Source organism: Cornus florida, unplaced genomic scaffold, assembly GCF_030987335.1.
Source record: "Cornus florida cultivar Cherokee Brave unplaced genomic scaffold, ASM3098733v1 CherokeeBrave_3.0.0_Hap2_Chr05, whole genome shotgun sequence".
Classification (NCBI taxonomy): Eukaryota; Viridiplantae; Streptophyta; class Magnoliopsida; order Cornales; family Cornaceae; genus Cornus; species Cornus florida.
The window spans coordinates 7,450,865-7,467,582 of record NW_026775575.1 but is presented as its reverse complement, the minus strand read 5'-3'; the positions used below and the strand labels follow the sequence as shown (position 1 = coordinate 7,467,582).

General features: G+C 33.2%; 1 protein-coding gene across 2 annotated transcripts in view; it reads right to left on the bottom strand.

The window, feature by feature from the left end:
- Nucleotides 1-4,346: 4,346 nt before the first annotated feature.
- LOC132306097 (probable CoA ligase CCL7) overlaps nucleotides 4,347-16,718 on the bottom strand; it is a 34,923-nt gene continuing 22,551 nt past the window's right edge. For both annotated transcript variants that reach the window (XM_059803325.1, XM_059803326.1), the window contains 3 exons: nucleotides 5,028-5,095; nucleotides 4,808-4,910; nucleotides 4,347-4,558 (listed from right to left, as the gene is read on the bottom strand). In XM_059803325.1, coding sequence (XP_059659308.1) covers nucleotides 4,445-4,558; nucleotides 4,808-4,910; nucleotides 5,028-5,095 — 285 coding nt within the window. In that variant the 3' untranslated portion in view covers nucleotides 4,347-4,444. The remainder of the gene's footprint in view (nucleotides 4,559-4,807; nucleotides 4,911-5,027; nucleotides 5,096-16,718) is intronic.

Genomic DNA, 16,718 nt, shown 5'->3' with positions numbered 1-16,718 from the left:
AATATGCCGAGTAAAAAATAAAATAAGATTGTTGGAGCAGATTCTTAAATTGCCTATTTCTCTCTTGTTAAGATGTCTTGTTACACAAATCTTATATTTCTGAAATTCTTGTTTCATAAACTTGCCGTGCATATATTATTTGTAATTTTTGAATGTACGGTTTCTAAGATATGAAATTTCGAAGTTCAAATGAATTAGGATTTAAATAAAATAATAATAAGGGCATTTTAGTCCAAACATCTACTCTTTTACCTCTCTCGGATAGTTGGAGGGGGTTCTTTAGTAAAAGATTAGACAAGGAAAATTTACTGGAAAAGGCCAATAGTCGAAGGGGGTTTATTGTACTTTGCTAAAAAATTATTAACATTAACATATTAAGTTATGATTAAAAGAATCATTTCATTTTAGATTAGAGTGCAAAAATCTAAAAAAGTGGAGGACAAATATCGTCTCCCTTTTAATCGAATCGAATAGTATTTAATTCATATCTGATTTGTTAAAGTATCGAATTATCAAATTCAAATCGTTATCGAATTATTAAATATTTTATTTAATCAATATCCATATAATTGAATCGGCTTAATTAGGATAATAATATGATCCAATGAAAAGTTTATATAGGAGTAGTATTTTCCGTTAAAATCATAAACCCCCTCTACTTTTAATAGTTATAAATCCTTTATAAAAATAAAAAATAAAAAAAGAAGAAGTTGTAGATCCAAAAATAGGGTCCTCTCTCCACTTCAAATTTCAATTCTACTGTTTTAGGTCCCACATCCGCAGTGCCAAACGGATCCAACGAAAATTAAGCCATTCAACCCACATGGATATCAGGAAAAAAAAAAAAAAACACACTTACTTGGATATCCAAACAGACCCTAAGTTTTTTCCAAAAAGGTCAAAGATACAAATTGCTAACATGAAAAAGGTGAGAGATACAAATTGCTAGCATGTCATGTGAATGTATAGCAAGCCAAAGATACCTTTGGACTACTACTGTAGTGACATCATTGGACAGAGACACTTTCATGATGCGCCAATGTGAAAGAAATATGAAATAATAACGTGACGACTTGAATTAAAAATGTCCACCTCAAAAGCATCCCCGTGACCTAGTGGGAAATGCCCACTAAATATGGAGATCTCCACCACTTTATATTCTATTTAACCCAACTGTTTTTGTTTTTTATTTTCATTTTATTTTTATTTTGTACTCCATGTTTCTACCCTGCACTTTATTTGTCTTTTTTTTTTTTCTATTTATTTTCCTAAATAAAATAATAAAAAAACCTATAAACTCATTAATACATCATCTCTTATTTTAAAATATCATAAGTATTATTTACACTATAAATTTTAACTTTTTTTACCTTATTTATTAATTTATTCTAACAGAGAAAATTTAATCCTATCAAAATATATAATTTATTCAAGAGAGAACCTTTTCTTCTTTTTTTTTTCTCTTTTTTTTTTTTTTTTTTTTACTGTCAAATCAAATAATTTATTTATAATTTATAATTTTTTCTTTTTGGTTGGGGGCTGTCAAAAAGACAAAAAATATTAAAGATGGGAGAGAGAAGGGGAGACCAATTGTATCTACAAGGTTTAGTTGTGTAATTTGAAACTAAATAATTATGGGCAAAGTACAATAAACCCCCCTTAACTATGTCATTTTTTTTAATAAAATCCTCTTGTCTAATTTTTATTAAATAACCCCCTCCAACTATTTGAGGGGAGTAAAAGAGTGGATGTCTGTTTTATTTGAATTCTAATTCATCCGAACTTCAAAAATCATATCTCACAAATTGTATATCCAAAAATTGCAAATAATATATGCATGAAAAACTTATAAAACAAGAATTCCAGAAATATAAGATTTGTGCAACATGTCACCATAATCAGAGAGAAATAAGTAATTTAAGAATCTACTCCAATAATCTTATTTTATTTTTAGAAAATAAAATAATCGAGACATTTGCAAGAAAATTTTCAATAAAAATAAAATACTCGAGATATTTGCAAGAAAATTTTCATAATTATTTATTTATATATGGAGCATAACATATAAAAAATTTAGCCCCAATGGAGACCAATTATTCATTTTGATTTTTTTTTTTAAATGGTTACTCTATAAGAAAATGAAAATACCTTGATGCACAATATGATATCCCATGAAATCGGTCTCTGTTGTGGCTAAATTTTTTATATGTTATGCTCCATATGCAAATGAATAATCTAAAAATTTTCTTGCAAATATACCGAGTATTTTATTTTTTAAAAATAAAATAAGAATGTTGGAACAGATTCTTAGATTGCCTATTCCTCTCTGGTTATGATGTCTGGTTGCACAAATTTTATATTTTTGGAATCCTTATTTAATAAGCTTTCTGTGCAAATATTATTGGTAATTTTTGAATGTACGGTTTCTAAGATATGAAATTTCGAAGTTTAGATGAATTAGGATTTAAATAAAATAGCAATAAGGACATTTTAGTCCAAACATCCACTCTTTTTACCTCTCAGATAGTTTGAGGGGGTTGTTTGGTAAAAGATTAGATAAAGAGAATTTACTAGAAAAGGCCCATAATTGAAGGGGATTTATTGTTCTTTGCCCAATAATTATTAACATATTAAGTTATGATTAAAAGAATCATTTCATTTTAGATTAGAGTGCAAAAACCTTAAAAAGTGGAGTAAGAATATTATCTCTCTTTCAATTGAATCGGATTGTGCTTAATTCATATCCGATTTGTTAAGATATTGAATTTGATATTGTTATTGGATTATTAAATTTTTTATTCAATCAATATCCATATAATTGAATCGGATTAATTAGGTTAATAATATGACCTAATGAAAAGTTTATATATAGGAGTAGTATTTTCCATTAAAATCACAAAATCCCTTCTATTTTTAATAGTTAGAAAACCTCTATATAAAAAAATAAAATAAAAAATTATAGATCCAAAAATAGGGTCCTCTCTCCACTTCAAATTTCAATTCTACTGTTTTAGGTCCCACATCCGCAGTGCCAAACGGATCCAACCAAATTGAAGCCATTCAACTCACTTGGATATCAGGAAAAAAAAAAAAAAAACACGAACTTACTTGGATATCCAAACAAACCCTTTAGTTTTTTCCAAAAAAGGTGAGAGATACAGATTGCTCTAACACGTCACGTGAATGTGGTAGCTGTGGAATCTGCTGGTCAGTAGACATCGTTGGACCCAGACACCTTCGTCATGCGCCAATGTGAAAGAAATATAAAATAATAATTTGATGACTTGAATTAAAAATGTCCACCTCAAAAGCATCCCCGTGACCTAGTGGGAAATGCCCACTAAATAAGGAGATCTCCACCCTTTTATATTCTATTTAACCCAACTGCTTTTGCTTTTGTTTTTGTTTTTGTTTTTGTTTTTGTTTTATTTATTTATTTTTATTTTTATTTTGTAGTCCATGTTTCTACCCTACACTTTATTTGTCTTTTTTTTTTTCTTTTTTTTTTCCTAAATAAAATAATAAAAAAATCCATAAACTCATTAATATCATCTCTTATTTTAAAATATCATAAGTATTATTATTATTTTTTTTTTGATAAGTAAAATATCATAAGTATTATTTATACTATAAATTTTAACTTTTTTTTTTTAACCTTATTTATTAATTTATTCTAACAGATAAAATTTAATCCTATCAAAATATACAATTTATTCAAGAGAGAACATTTTTTTTTTTTTTTTTTTTTACTGTCACATCAAATAATTTATTTATAATTTATGATTTTTTCTTTTTGGTTGTGGGGCTGGCAAAAAGACAAGCAAATATTTTAAAGATGGGAGAGAGAAGGAGAGACCAATATCTACAAGGTAGTCTTGCAATTTGAAACTAAATAATTATGGGCAAAGTACAATATACCCCTCTTGACCCGAACCATTTTGTCCCAAACCATACTCAACCCGTTACAAACAGGTTGAATATAGGTTAATAATACCAAATATTTGGCCCTGTACAAATCCGACCCAATTCACTCATTTGCCGTCCTAATAAGAAATGAAAAGAGAGTAAATAAATAGTGGATTCTATGTAGATTCTTTTCTTAAAAAGAAATACAACTTGCAACATTTTGATAGTTCAATATGTTATTTTTCAACCCGCAGAGGTATTTCCAAGCATTTGATTGCTCAAGGAGAGTTTTTTTTACACTTTTACCCTTTTTAAAAAATGTATGTTGAATATTTCGATTCTTAAGATTTTTAGCATTCACAATAGGACCATATACTCAAATTCTAGTAATGGAAATAGAGATGCAACATTGCAAGTATAATTTATATGGCACCAGAAACTTAAAAGAACTCCAAAGACATTATTATTATTGCCAAAGAATGAAATTCAATCTTTTATTTCACATCAACACTAGTCCAGATTAAAGTAAAATACAATCTCACAGCTTAGATCTGACTTTCTCAATAAGCTCTCTTCTGAGGATTTTCCCTGAAGCTGACTTTGGGACTGTGTTTATGAATGTTACTCTCCGCAATCTTTTAAAAGGGGCAACCTGAATGAAACAAATATACAAGTAAATTTCTTAGCATCTTGGCTTTAACAAAAGCACGAACATGTAACTATTTCCTACTATTGTCTCATAAAAATTGGATAATAATAAAAACGACACATCAATAGCCAAAAATGTTCTCCAATCACAATTCATAATCTACATGACTGTAATCAGAAACTGAAGCCATTTTCCTGTGATAAGAGGCTGATTTAGGAGGCCGATCAGAAAAGAGGACATATAACACCATACCTGCTCTGCAATAAAATTCTGAACATCTTCTTCAGTTAACGAACTGTTGGGAGAACGAACAACATATGCAATTGGAATCTCACCAGCTTCAGCGTCAGGAAACCTACAAGGGGGAAGTGATTCATATTTCAGTCAGCTGTTTATCAGATAGAAGCTATATTCAATTTCTTACGAGTTGATTGATTCAAACTACACAAATTTCCATCCCTATTTGACTTACGGGATGACAACAGCGTCTAATATTTCAGGATGAGAAACCAGAAGCCCTTCAAGCTCTGCTGGTGCAACCTGACAAGATACAGAAAATTATAGTAGCGCATGATAGAGCCTAAGAATGAGAAAGTCCAATGCAAGAAAATTCTTGTGAATTTTCAAGAACATCCATGATAGGTTAAAGGTGATCTATGACCTGCATATTGCAAAAGGGGGAGGGGGTAGGAAATCCTTCCAACGCCAAGATTCATGCCAACATAACATAAGGATGGAGTCCAATATGAATATGTATAGATCAGTGAAGGGTAAAACTTAGTTACAATATGCAACTCAAATCAACTCAGATCCTTGACGAAAGCTAACAGGGAGAACTAGGATTTGTGGGCTGAAACTTGCAATTTCCTGTTTTTCGAATAGTAAAATCTTTCATTGCATCTTCACCGTGGACAGCCCAGATTTTGGGTGAACCTGAACCATGTAATCTTTGTGTTATTTGTGTGTGGAGTGTTTGTTTTCTATCCTGATTCATGATTTTATCCTTGGTTCGCTGCGTTTGTCGTAACAATACCCATACTAAATGGAAGTAATATTAAGTAATTATAAATTTAGTCAAGAATTGATATATAATCTTTATATATATATATATATATATTCCTTTAAGTTTTAGTTACTTTATAATATTGCATTATGGGTTTAAATAATAATTAATCTAATTTAAATTCAATTCAAAAACTTTTGTGTAGGATAACCGATTTTAGTACAAAATAAAATTAAATGATTCTATTAAAAAAAATCAATAAAATGTATATTTTTTTCTATATATCCAAATTTTATTTCTAATTTTGTAGGGCATATATGAAAGTTTGATTTTATATCTAATTTAGCAAGAGTATCTAATTTAGCAAGGACATAAAGGAAAGATTTGGTAATTTAGAATTTAAATGGAAAAAAAAAACCTCAAAACTAGGATTTATTGGTCCTAAAAGAAAAAAGTTAGGACTTATTTGTCTTTCATAAGAAAAGTAGGACTTGGTAGTAATTTTCCCTAAATACAATCGTTGGGCCATTAGCCTAACTAATCTCTCCTCCCTCAAAGGGAAGGGACAGGGGTTCGAGCCCCATAGTGGGTATTTGTGGGTGCATGTGATTTACCTAACCAAAAAAAAAAAAAGGGTGAACTACAAGACTAAGGGTAAGAAGTTAAAATTAACACTCATGTATGCACTCACCAATAAGGATTCATGACTTAATCAATTAGGGTTTCAGAAGAAATACGATATAGAAGAAAAATTAGAAAATTGTGTGAAGGCTTGAATGAGATTATCACTCATTCACAACTCTAATATTTATAGATAAAAAGAGCACATACTCGTATTACAGGAAAGGAAATTAAATCAAATCACAGCATATTCTATAGCATAATATCATTCCACAAATCGTGCCTATTATATTTGCTAACACTCCTCCTCAAGTTGGTGTGTGGATATCTGAAACGCCCAACTTGGATAACGCATTCTCAAACACAATCTTGTTGACGCCATTTGTAAGAATATGTGCAAGCTGCTAAGAGCTTTTGATAAATGGAGTGCAAATCTGACTAACGATGATTTTCTCTCATATGAAGTTCCGATCAACAAATCAATAATGTCTCTACTTATCAAAAAAAAATAATAATAATGTCTCCTCAAACCGTAAATAACCAATCATGCCTCCTTAGACCGTAAACAACCAACAATGTCTCCTCAGACCATTTCCCTTCATACACATGTTTAAAACATGTAGATTGAAGAATCAACAGTTTCTCCTCAGACAATTCTCCTTCATACATATGTTTAAACAATGGAGCTGAAAGAATCAACAATGTCTCCTCAGACTATAAAAAGAAATAACTATGTTTCCTCGGACCATTTCTGAATAGGTGGTGCCAAACTCGCAACGCCCTCATTGAGATCGGATCACCCTACCTACCCGACACCTTCTAGATGGGCGATGTCACCTTAGACCATTCCCGAATGGGTGGTGCCGAACTCGCAATACCCTCATTGCAGTCGAACCACCCTGGCTCTGATACCAAGTAGAAATAAAAAAAGAAGATAGAGGAGAGAATTGTATAAAGGCTTGAATGAGATTATTACTCATTCACAACTCTAGTTTTTATATATAAAAAGAGCACATGCTCGTATTACAAGAAAGGAAATTAAATCAAATCTAAATCAAATCACAGCATATTCTATGACATATTATATAGCATAATAAATCTCTGCTAATACGGTAAGTCATTCCATAAATCGTGGCTATCATATCTGCTAACAGATTCTTTGATTTCATGTTCAATTTTGAAAAATCCTATTTGAAATGCATTGTTTTTTTTGAAAATTTCTTTCAAATCAAAATCCTTTTTGGAGAAGAACATGGAACTTCGTTTCATCAAGGGATCAGTTGAAGTATACTACGCAAGTGTTGTTTGATTATCATACTACTCAATCGTCGAGGTTTGCAAAAACATAATTCCTTTCTGATTAAATCTCTTAAAACGGTTGAGTTACCAGGTTTCTATATTCTCCCTAAATACTTCTAGTGTCCAAAAAATCCTAGAGCATGCATTATATATATATTCCTTGTTGGAAAATATTTATAGGAGTGATTTAAGGGCTTAAATCACTCCTTGACAGAATGTTAATGTTACTATACTTGGGCAACAAGTTGTTGCCATATTTATATTTGACTTTCTGTGTAATTCCTTTATTACAAGTCTTCCCCAATTCACCTATAAATAGTGGTTATTGTAAACAAACTCAAGATCTCTCAAGATGGGCAATTTTAGGCAATTTTAATTAGGATTAGGGATTTTGATTAAGGACACACATATCGAGGATATAATTATATATACATATATTATGTCATGAAAAAGACGTTTTTGGATGTCGCGAGCCTGCCAAGATTGGTGTTAAGGGAGATGCGAGAACATCCACCGAAAAAGGGTTTGTTCTTCGGGTGGATGAGCAGAGCACGATCCTTCATGAAACGACACTTCAATCTTGCCTCGTTGGGAGATTTGACAGAGATGTGGGCAGTTTGGAAGGAATTGAGGAGTCGGCTTCAAAGATTTGGAAGATTTCGTTGGGTTATGGTTTCTAATCTACCGGATGGGTTATTGCTTTTTCGATTTCCATCGAAGAAGGAAGCCCAGAGGGTGTTAAGATGGGGGAAAAAATCTTGGGATGATGCATAATTGTTCATTGATCTGTGGTGCCACAGAGTGGGGTGCTTTGGGCCGAGGAAGATGACGAGGCAGAAAAGGATTGTGTTATTTGGCCTTCCACTATATCTTTGGTGCTAGAAACTTTTCGAATCTATAGGGGATTTATGTGGAGGTTTTAGGGAGGTCGAGGTCTCTGAGAGAGAGACGGAAAGGATAGTCATCACGGTGGACGATGGCGGGGGTTCATTCCGGAGTTTGTGATTGTTGAAGACAGGGCTTGGGCTTTCAAGATTTCAGTGACGGAGGAGATCGATCGCTTGTGGTGGCGAAATCCATGTTATCCCTGAATATAGAGAAGAAAGGACGTATGCTTCGCAGATCCGAGGTTGGTTCAGTCCGTTCGGTGAGTTTGGTTAGATCGGAGAAAGATAGATGGAAGCAAGGTTAGGGACGAGGTGTCTCAGATAAGATATTTGAGGTCGGTGTTGATCTGTTTTCAGGCAATCTCGGGTTTGAAAATGAATATGGGGAAGAGCGCTTTGATTTCAGTGGTGGAGGTTCCGGATATTGAGGAGTTAGCTTCTATTCTTGGTTGTGGAGTCAGTTCTTTTTCGATTTCTTACTTGGGTTTGCCTCTGGGGGATTCTTCGAGGATTGTAGGTGCTTGGTATCCGGTGGTGGAGAGGGTGGAGAGGAGGCTTGCAGGGTAGAAGAAGCAATATTTATCTAAAGGTGGGAGGGTTACCTTGTTGAAAAGCACTTTCGTCCTCGGTTGCTGCTTGTATTGAAAGACTTCAGAGGAACTTCTTATGGGGAGGTTTGGGGGATGAGTTTAAGTATCATCTGGGTCGTTAGGAGCAGGTGTGTAAGCCTATTAAGTTCGGAGGAATTGGGATTAGGAGACTGCTGCTTTTTAACAGGACCCTTTTAGGTAAGTGGTTGTGGAGGTTTGCTATTGAGCGGCATAGGTTGTGGAGGAGGGTTAACTTATGTCGCTTTAGGGAGGAGAGGAGGGGGGTGGTGCTATGCTGCAGTGTTTATTCCTGGAGGTGTCGGTGTTTGGAAAGCCATTAGGAAGGCATGGAATGAGTTTTCTAAGCATATCAGATTCAGAGTTCATTATGGTATGGAGATTCGGTTTTAGGAGGATTTATGGTGTGGAGACTGCACGTTAACATGCTCTTTCCCTAGACTGTTTAGGATTACGGCTAATAAGCATGCCTTGGTGGCTGACTGTTATCGCCTTGATAGCGGGAGACTAGTTTGGGACGTGTTTTTTCAATGATCTTTTCAAGACTGGGAGATAGATGTTGTCTTTGGTTTCTTAGAGTTGTTGTATAGCCAGGTGATTGGTGGAGGAGGTAGGAATTCTCTTGTTTGGATTCCTTCTTCTAGGGGAATCTTTAGTGCGAGATCTTATTTCGGATGCCTTTTGGACCCAGTTGGGGTGGTATTCCCTTGGAAGGCAGTGGCGAACTAAGGCGCCATTGAAAGTGGCTTTCTTTGTTTGGACAGTTGTGTGAGGTAAAATATTGACGCTGGATAATCTAAGGAGGAGAAAGCATATCACGGTGAATTAGTGTTGCATGTGTAAGTGCAATGGCTTGTTGGTTGACCATCATCTTTTGCATTGTCCAGTGACGATTGAATGTTGGAATCTTTTGCTAGGCCTATTTGGAGTTTACTGGTCATGCCTAGATCTACGAGAGGTCTGATGGACACCTGGAGAGGGGGTTGGGTGGGAGCACATACTCAAGGATGGTGCCCCTATGTCTTTGGTGGTGTCTGTGGAGGGAGCGAAATAGAAGATCCTTTAAAGGAGAGGAATCTTCGGTCATTGTTCTCAAATCTTCTGTTACTAGCTCTCTATTTTTTTGGGGTTCGGGTAGACTATGTTCCTCTACTGAGGAAACTATTAGGTTTTTGGCTTCCTTGGGGCCTTAGGGTACCCAGGTTTTTGTGGTCTTGTAGGAACGTGTTCCCTTTTTGAATGCTTTTAATGAATTGCTTATTTATCAAAAAACCAAAAGAGAGAATGTAATGAAAGAGATATAGTCCTCTGGACCAACAGACCTGTGGCCTAGCGGTACAAGGTTCCTACTTCCCAAAGGGAGGTTAGGGTTCGAACCTCAGTGGAGGCAGTGTGTGTGAATCCCAACTAAGAAAAAAAAGAAAAAAAAAAGATAGATAGATAGATAGATATAGTCCTCTGGGCTCTTTGTGTCGTGGATGTAAGCCCTAATGGCTTATTCTGTGTTCATGTTTTAATTTCTTTCTTCAACTATTTATTTTTCTTTCAACATGGTATCAAAGCAAGTTTACCATACCCTACTCTATACTCTACTCGTCCCAGATCTTCGGATCAACTCTTCTCTCGAATCTTCGGATCAACTTGTCTCGGATCTTTGGATCAACTCGTCTCAGACTCGGATCTCTGGATCAACTCGTTTCAGACTCTTGACATGTTCATATTTAATTTCAAGTTGAACACTCGAGTTAAATCTACATGTACCAACTTGGGGGGGGGGGGGGGGGGGGGGGGGGGGTGTAGGAGTGATTTAAGCCCTTAAATCACTCCTTGACAGAATGTTAATGTTGCTATAGTTGGGCAACAATTTGTTACCATTTTTATATTTGACTTCTTGTGTAATTCATTTATTACAAGTCTTCCCCAATTCACCTATAAATAGAGGTGGTTATTGTAAACAAACTCGAGAGAATGTAATGAAAGAGAATTAGTCCGCTGGGCTCTTTGTGTTGGCTGAAACACGTTATATTATTCTGTGTTCTTCATGTTTTTTTTTTTTTTTAAAAGTAAAATTGTATTAGAAAATGTTCAAAAGGGGAACGCATCCCAAGATTAGTACAATAACCAAGAATGAAGCAAAAAGAAGAAAAAAGGAGTCCTATGGCCCTAAAGACCCCAAAAAATCCATGATCTCCTCAACAGAAGGACAATCTCTCCCCGTACCCTAACTAAAAAGAGAACAAATGATGGAGTACTTTAACACCCCAATGGGTAACTCCTCCCCATCAAAGGATCTTCTATTACGAGCACCACCAAATACAAAGAGGAGTCGCCCTCCAGAAATCACGAACACGAATCCCCACCCTTTGCTCCTTCCAAATATCCATAATACCCCGTGTGGTCTGAGGCATAACCCACTGGATGCTAAAAAGACCCAACATAAGGCTCCAGCAGTTATGGGCCACTGGGCAGTGCAAGAGAAGGTGATCCACAAACTCCCCATCAGCCATACACAAACAACACCAATTAACAATGATATGTCGTCTCTTCCTTAAATTGTCCAGAGTCAAGATCTTACCCCAAACAACAGTCCAAGCAAAGAAAGCGACCCTAAGAGGAGTCTTCGAATGCCAAACCGTTTTTCACGGGTAAGAGTAAGTCTGAAAGCCGGAAATACAGAAGAAAAAAGACCGGACCTGAAAAATCCCCTGTGAAGAAAGCGCCCAAGTCAAGAGGTCTGTCCCCGTACCATCCACCTTTTGTCGATACAAAAAATCCAACAAGCCAACGACATCATCCAACTCCCAATCCTAAAAAGCTCGTCGGAACTGAACATCCCAAGAAAACCTACCGCTATCAAGGTGATAACAATCGGCAACCGAAGCATGACAATCCGCAGTAATCCTATACAATCTTGGAAACCTTTTACGCAATAGATGTTCCTCACACCAAGGATTCTCCTAAAACGGGACATTTCGACCTTCCCAAATTTTGAATCTAATATGCTTAGAAAACTCGTCCCAACCCTTCCCAATGGACTGCCACACGCCCATGCCGATATTAGATCTAACCGGTCTAACAGACAATCCCCCTCTCCTCCCCAAACCGACAAGCAATAATCTTCCTCCATAATCTATGTCTTTCACTTCCAAATCTCTAAAGCCATTTGCCAAGAAGAGCCTGCCGATGTGTTCTTCATGTTTTAATTTCTCTTCAACTATTTATTTTTCTTTCAATATTCCTGAATAGAGCATGCATTATATAGTTTCTCTATAACATAAGCAAAATTTTGTGAGCGGATTCTGTCAAGTTTTTGCAACAGTTTTTGTTTGTTTTCACTCATCATTCATACTAGATTGGTAAGTGGGATCAAATTGTTGACCAACTACTGCTGTTGCGCTTATTGAGAGTTCAACAAAGATTTGATTGGACGGCTGGAGAGAGAGAGATCGAAGTGCTTGGGGAGAAGCCGATTGCATGAGGAATGGATCTGTTGACAGAGGGAATTAAGGGCCTGGAGACTCAATTAGAGAGTCTAGATATGGTCTCTAACATAAAGTAATTTGGAATTATAGGGTTAGGGGTCTATTAACCTAATTGCAACTTTTTTCTTAAATAGTGGACTTGATCTGACTTATCTATGTCCCGTGGTTTTTCATATTGGGTATTCCACGTAAAAGTCTCTGTGTCCTTTGCGTTTGCGCTTTATATTTTACTGTTTTCTTCTAACATGTTCGATTGATTAGTTACGTAAACATTACATGATAGATCGAGTGATTTCATACTTGTTTCATTACTTCAACTCTTAAATTGTTGGTAATCTGGCTAAAGTATAAAAATATTAGTCAATTAATCTAGATATCAAGACCTATTCATCCCCCTCTAGGTTTAAATTACGGGCCATACGCTAACTCCACATCAAACGTGCTGAAGGATTTATATATTTAAGTTACACCCTCTATTAGAGTAGATTGTTGTTAACAAAGTATCAGAGCTAAAGGTCTCGAGTTCTGTAAAACCCCTATATTTTAAAGGAATTATTTAATTAAATTAAATTGTCTTTAAATGAATTTAATGGATTTATTTATTTTAAATTAATTATTTGTTTACTTGTTTATTTGATTTATTGGTATAATTATGTGCTTGATTGTTGATTGATTTGTTGGTGTGTTGATTTTTATTTGTATGGTATGACTTGATTGTTAATTCTTGTTTGATCATGTGCTACATATATTTAGTTATTTTAATATTAAGTATTTTTTTATTTAATTATTTGTTTAAGTTTAATGGATTGGGCTTGGATTATTTGGATATGCATATTAAATGGATTATATATATATATAATTATAAAGAGAATTATATATTTATAGTAAGTATATATGTATAGGATTATATGCATATATACAGTAAGTATAGTTAAAAAAGATTTATAAATATATATTACATAATATATATATTTATATTTATATGTTTTATGTATATTAATATAGTTGGAGTCCTACATGGAGGAGGATTTGAATTGGCAATATATTCTATTTATTTATTTATTTATATTTATGTGTCTTGTATATTAATATAACTAGAGTCTTCTATGGAGGAGGATTTGAATTGGCAATATATATTATTTATTTTTATTGTGTGAGGAATATATATATATATATAATAAATAATTATGTATATAATATAATATAGGTGTATATATATTTTATTTAAGAGTATTATTATTATTTTATTTGGGTAGTCATACTAGGATTAGGATTAGGATTAGGGTATTAATGTGTATAAATATACACATAAGGTCATATTGTTAAAAGGTTTTTCACGTTAGAAAAAAAAAAAAAAAAAAAAACAATAGAGAAGTAGATAAAAAGAAGAAGGAAAGGCTGACAACGAGGAGGCCGGATCAGAGAAAGATGACGTCGGATTTGGAAGAGACAACCAAGGTTGAAGCGTCGGTTTCGTTTCGAAACCTTCAGACAAGTTCTTTTCTAACTCTCCTCTTAGAACCCATAAGTTTATCACCTTGGGTATCAAAATTTATAGATTAAATTGGCATGTTAATCACCTAGACATAGGATAAATGCATCTGAAGAAATTGATTAGTAGAAAAGGAAGAATCCTTCTTTAACTAGGAAACTTTCTCCAATTCCCGTTTTAGTATTCTGTTTGTATCTCTTTCCTTGAGTGCCAAAACGGCTCAAATCCCAAGCGATTGAACTGAAATTTGAATATCTACAATTTTGTATTTCACGAAAATTTCGTACAACGGATGTTTACTTTGTCAAAACTGAATTGGAAGACAGTACGAATTTTGTATATACATATATTTTATCCCATAATTGTTTTAGCCAATTATATCGTATGACGTGTTGGTTAAATATATATCTTATCGCATAATTGTTTTAATTAATTTGGATAATTTGTAATGGTTGGTTTTAGGCCAAATAATTCCGAATATTTATATTTTAACGTGTAACGTGTTATTTGGACATTACTAAATTGTGTAACCTACGTATTATATACGCCTATGTGTTATATACTGCCACACATAAATAAATAAATATAATCTAATCAATTAATAAGTTGTTCATTGATATTTATCATGTTTATATATGTGGTGGCGGCGTTGATGAAATCATAATAGGTTATTTATTTAAATTAATTTTATACTTATAACTTGCATGGAGTGCCTATGTATAATTTATTTCATAATTAATTGTAAAGTTTGGTACATGGTTAAATTGAATGCATGGATGAGTTGCCAAAGGCATAAATAAATTGGCTTATTAATTGTATGAATAAAATACATACATAGGGAGAATGGATGAATTGTTAATTAATAGTATGGATAAAAACATACTTTTGGAGGCATGGATGAATTGCCAAGACATAAACAGATTGTCATTTAATAAGCATGGTTGATTTGTCAAAGTATAAATAAATTACTTGTAGAGGCATGATTGAGTTGCTATAGTATAAATAAACATACCTCTAGAGGCATGGTTGATTTGCCAAATCATAATCAATATTTGTGGAGGCATGGATGAATTGCCAAAGTATAAATAAATCAATATTTGTGGAGGCATGGATGAATTGCCAAAGTATAAATAAATTGCTAGATAAGTTAGATAATTAAATATACATCTATGGATATTGTGTTTATAAGTTGGAGGTGATAAATATTCTTATATTATAATAAACTAATATTTAAAGGATAATATATTATTTTATAGTATTGATAAAATAATATTAGTGAAGGCATGGATGAGTTGCCAAAATATAGATCTTTGTTATGTGATATTTATAAATAAAATCATACATTGGTGGATATTGGGATTTGGATTGAAGGAAAATATTTCTTGGATTATTATTTATTATTTAAATGGTTAAATAACTGTTTTAAATATAGAATTTAGGTTTAAAGGAGTTTTCTCTTAAAAGTGGAATGAACTTAATGGTTAGTTTAAATATGGATTCTTATATTATAATAAACTAATATTTAAAGGATAATATATTATTTTATAGTATTGATAAAATAATATTAGTGAAGGCATGGATGAGTTGCCAAAATATAGATCTTTGTTATGTGATATTTATAAATAAAATCATACATTGGTGGATATTGGGATTTGGATTGAAGGAAAATATTTCTTGGATTATTATTTATTATTTAAATGGTTAAATAACTGTTTTAAATATGGAATTTAGGTTTAAAGGAGTTTTCTCTTAAAAGTGGAATGTACTTGATGGTTAGTTTAAATATGGAGGTAGTCTTATCATTATTTATGATCTTGGATTTTAAGAAATATATTAATGAACATATTCTTTATATATTTATATATAATATATATATATATCATCTTATATTAAAGGTTAAAACTTTAATTAGAATGATTTTGGTTAGAGATATTTTATTTATTAATTTTTGAGGCTTGGTAGAGGAAACTTGCTCGTGGGTCTAACCCACGATTTATTTTTCAGGTTATTAGAAGTCCCAGTCTCGAGGTTAAGGATCCGCAGTTGAGAGACTGTCATTCATCTACTCATTTTGTTTACTTTTTAGTATTGTTATTTATTGTTAGATGTCCGGTGAATTAATAGTTTATGGTTTAGGGGTCCTTGACTTATAGGATTCCCAAGTTGTATTTTAGAATTTTAAATTCATGTAATTTATTTTTATAAAGGAGGTTCTATTTTATTAATCGAATTTCATTCAGCGATTTATTCATTCTTTTTATTCTTCTTGTATTCTGTGTTCGTTTAAATATTAAATTGTTTTGATATTCTCGTATTTTCGGGTGTAGGTCTGGCCAACCTACACGTGGAAATTCGGGGGTATCACAAGTTCAAACCTTAACATCACCCTAATTAAGAATTGAAAAACACGTGTTGGACCAAAAAAGAAGGCCACACGTGAGGGGGCCTGTTGAAGGATTTATTTATTTAAGTTACACCTCTAACAACTTAAGCTTTTAGAGTAGATGGTTGTTAACAAAACGTAACTTTATGGTCCTATTCTCAAGTTGGAATTATATGGTCCAGCATATTGGACATCATATAAATTAAAAATGTTAGTCACAAAATAATTAAATAAATAAAGTTGAGAGTCACTATGTGGAACCCAAGAAACACACTTGATGGTGATAGAAGAGAGAGATTTGATGAAGGGTGTGTACATCTTGAGTAAAGTATGGAGAATCATGCTCCCACTTACACATATCACACAAGTATTAGAACAAGATATCTCT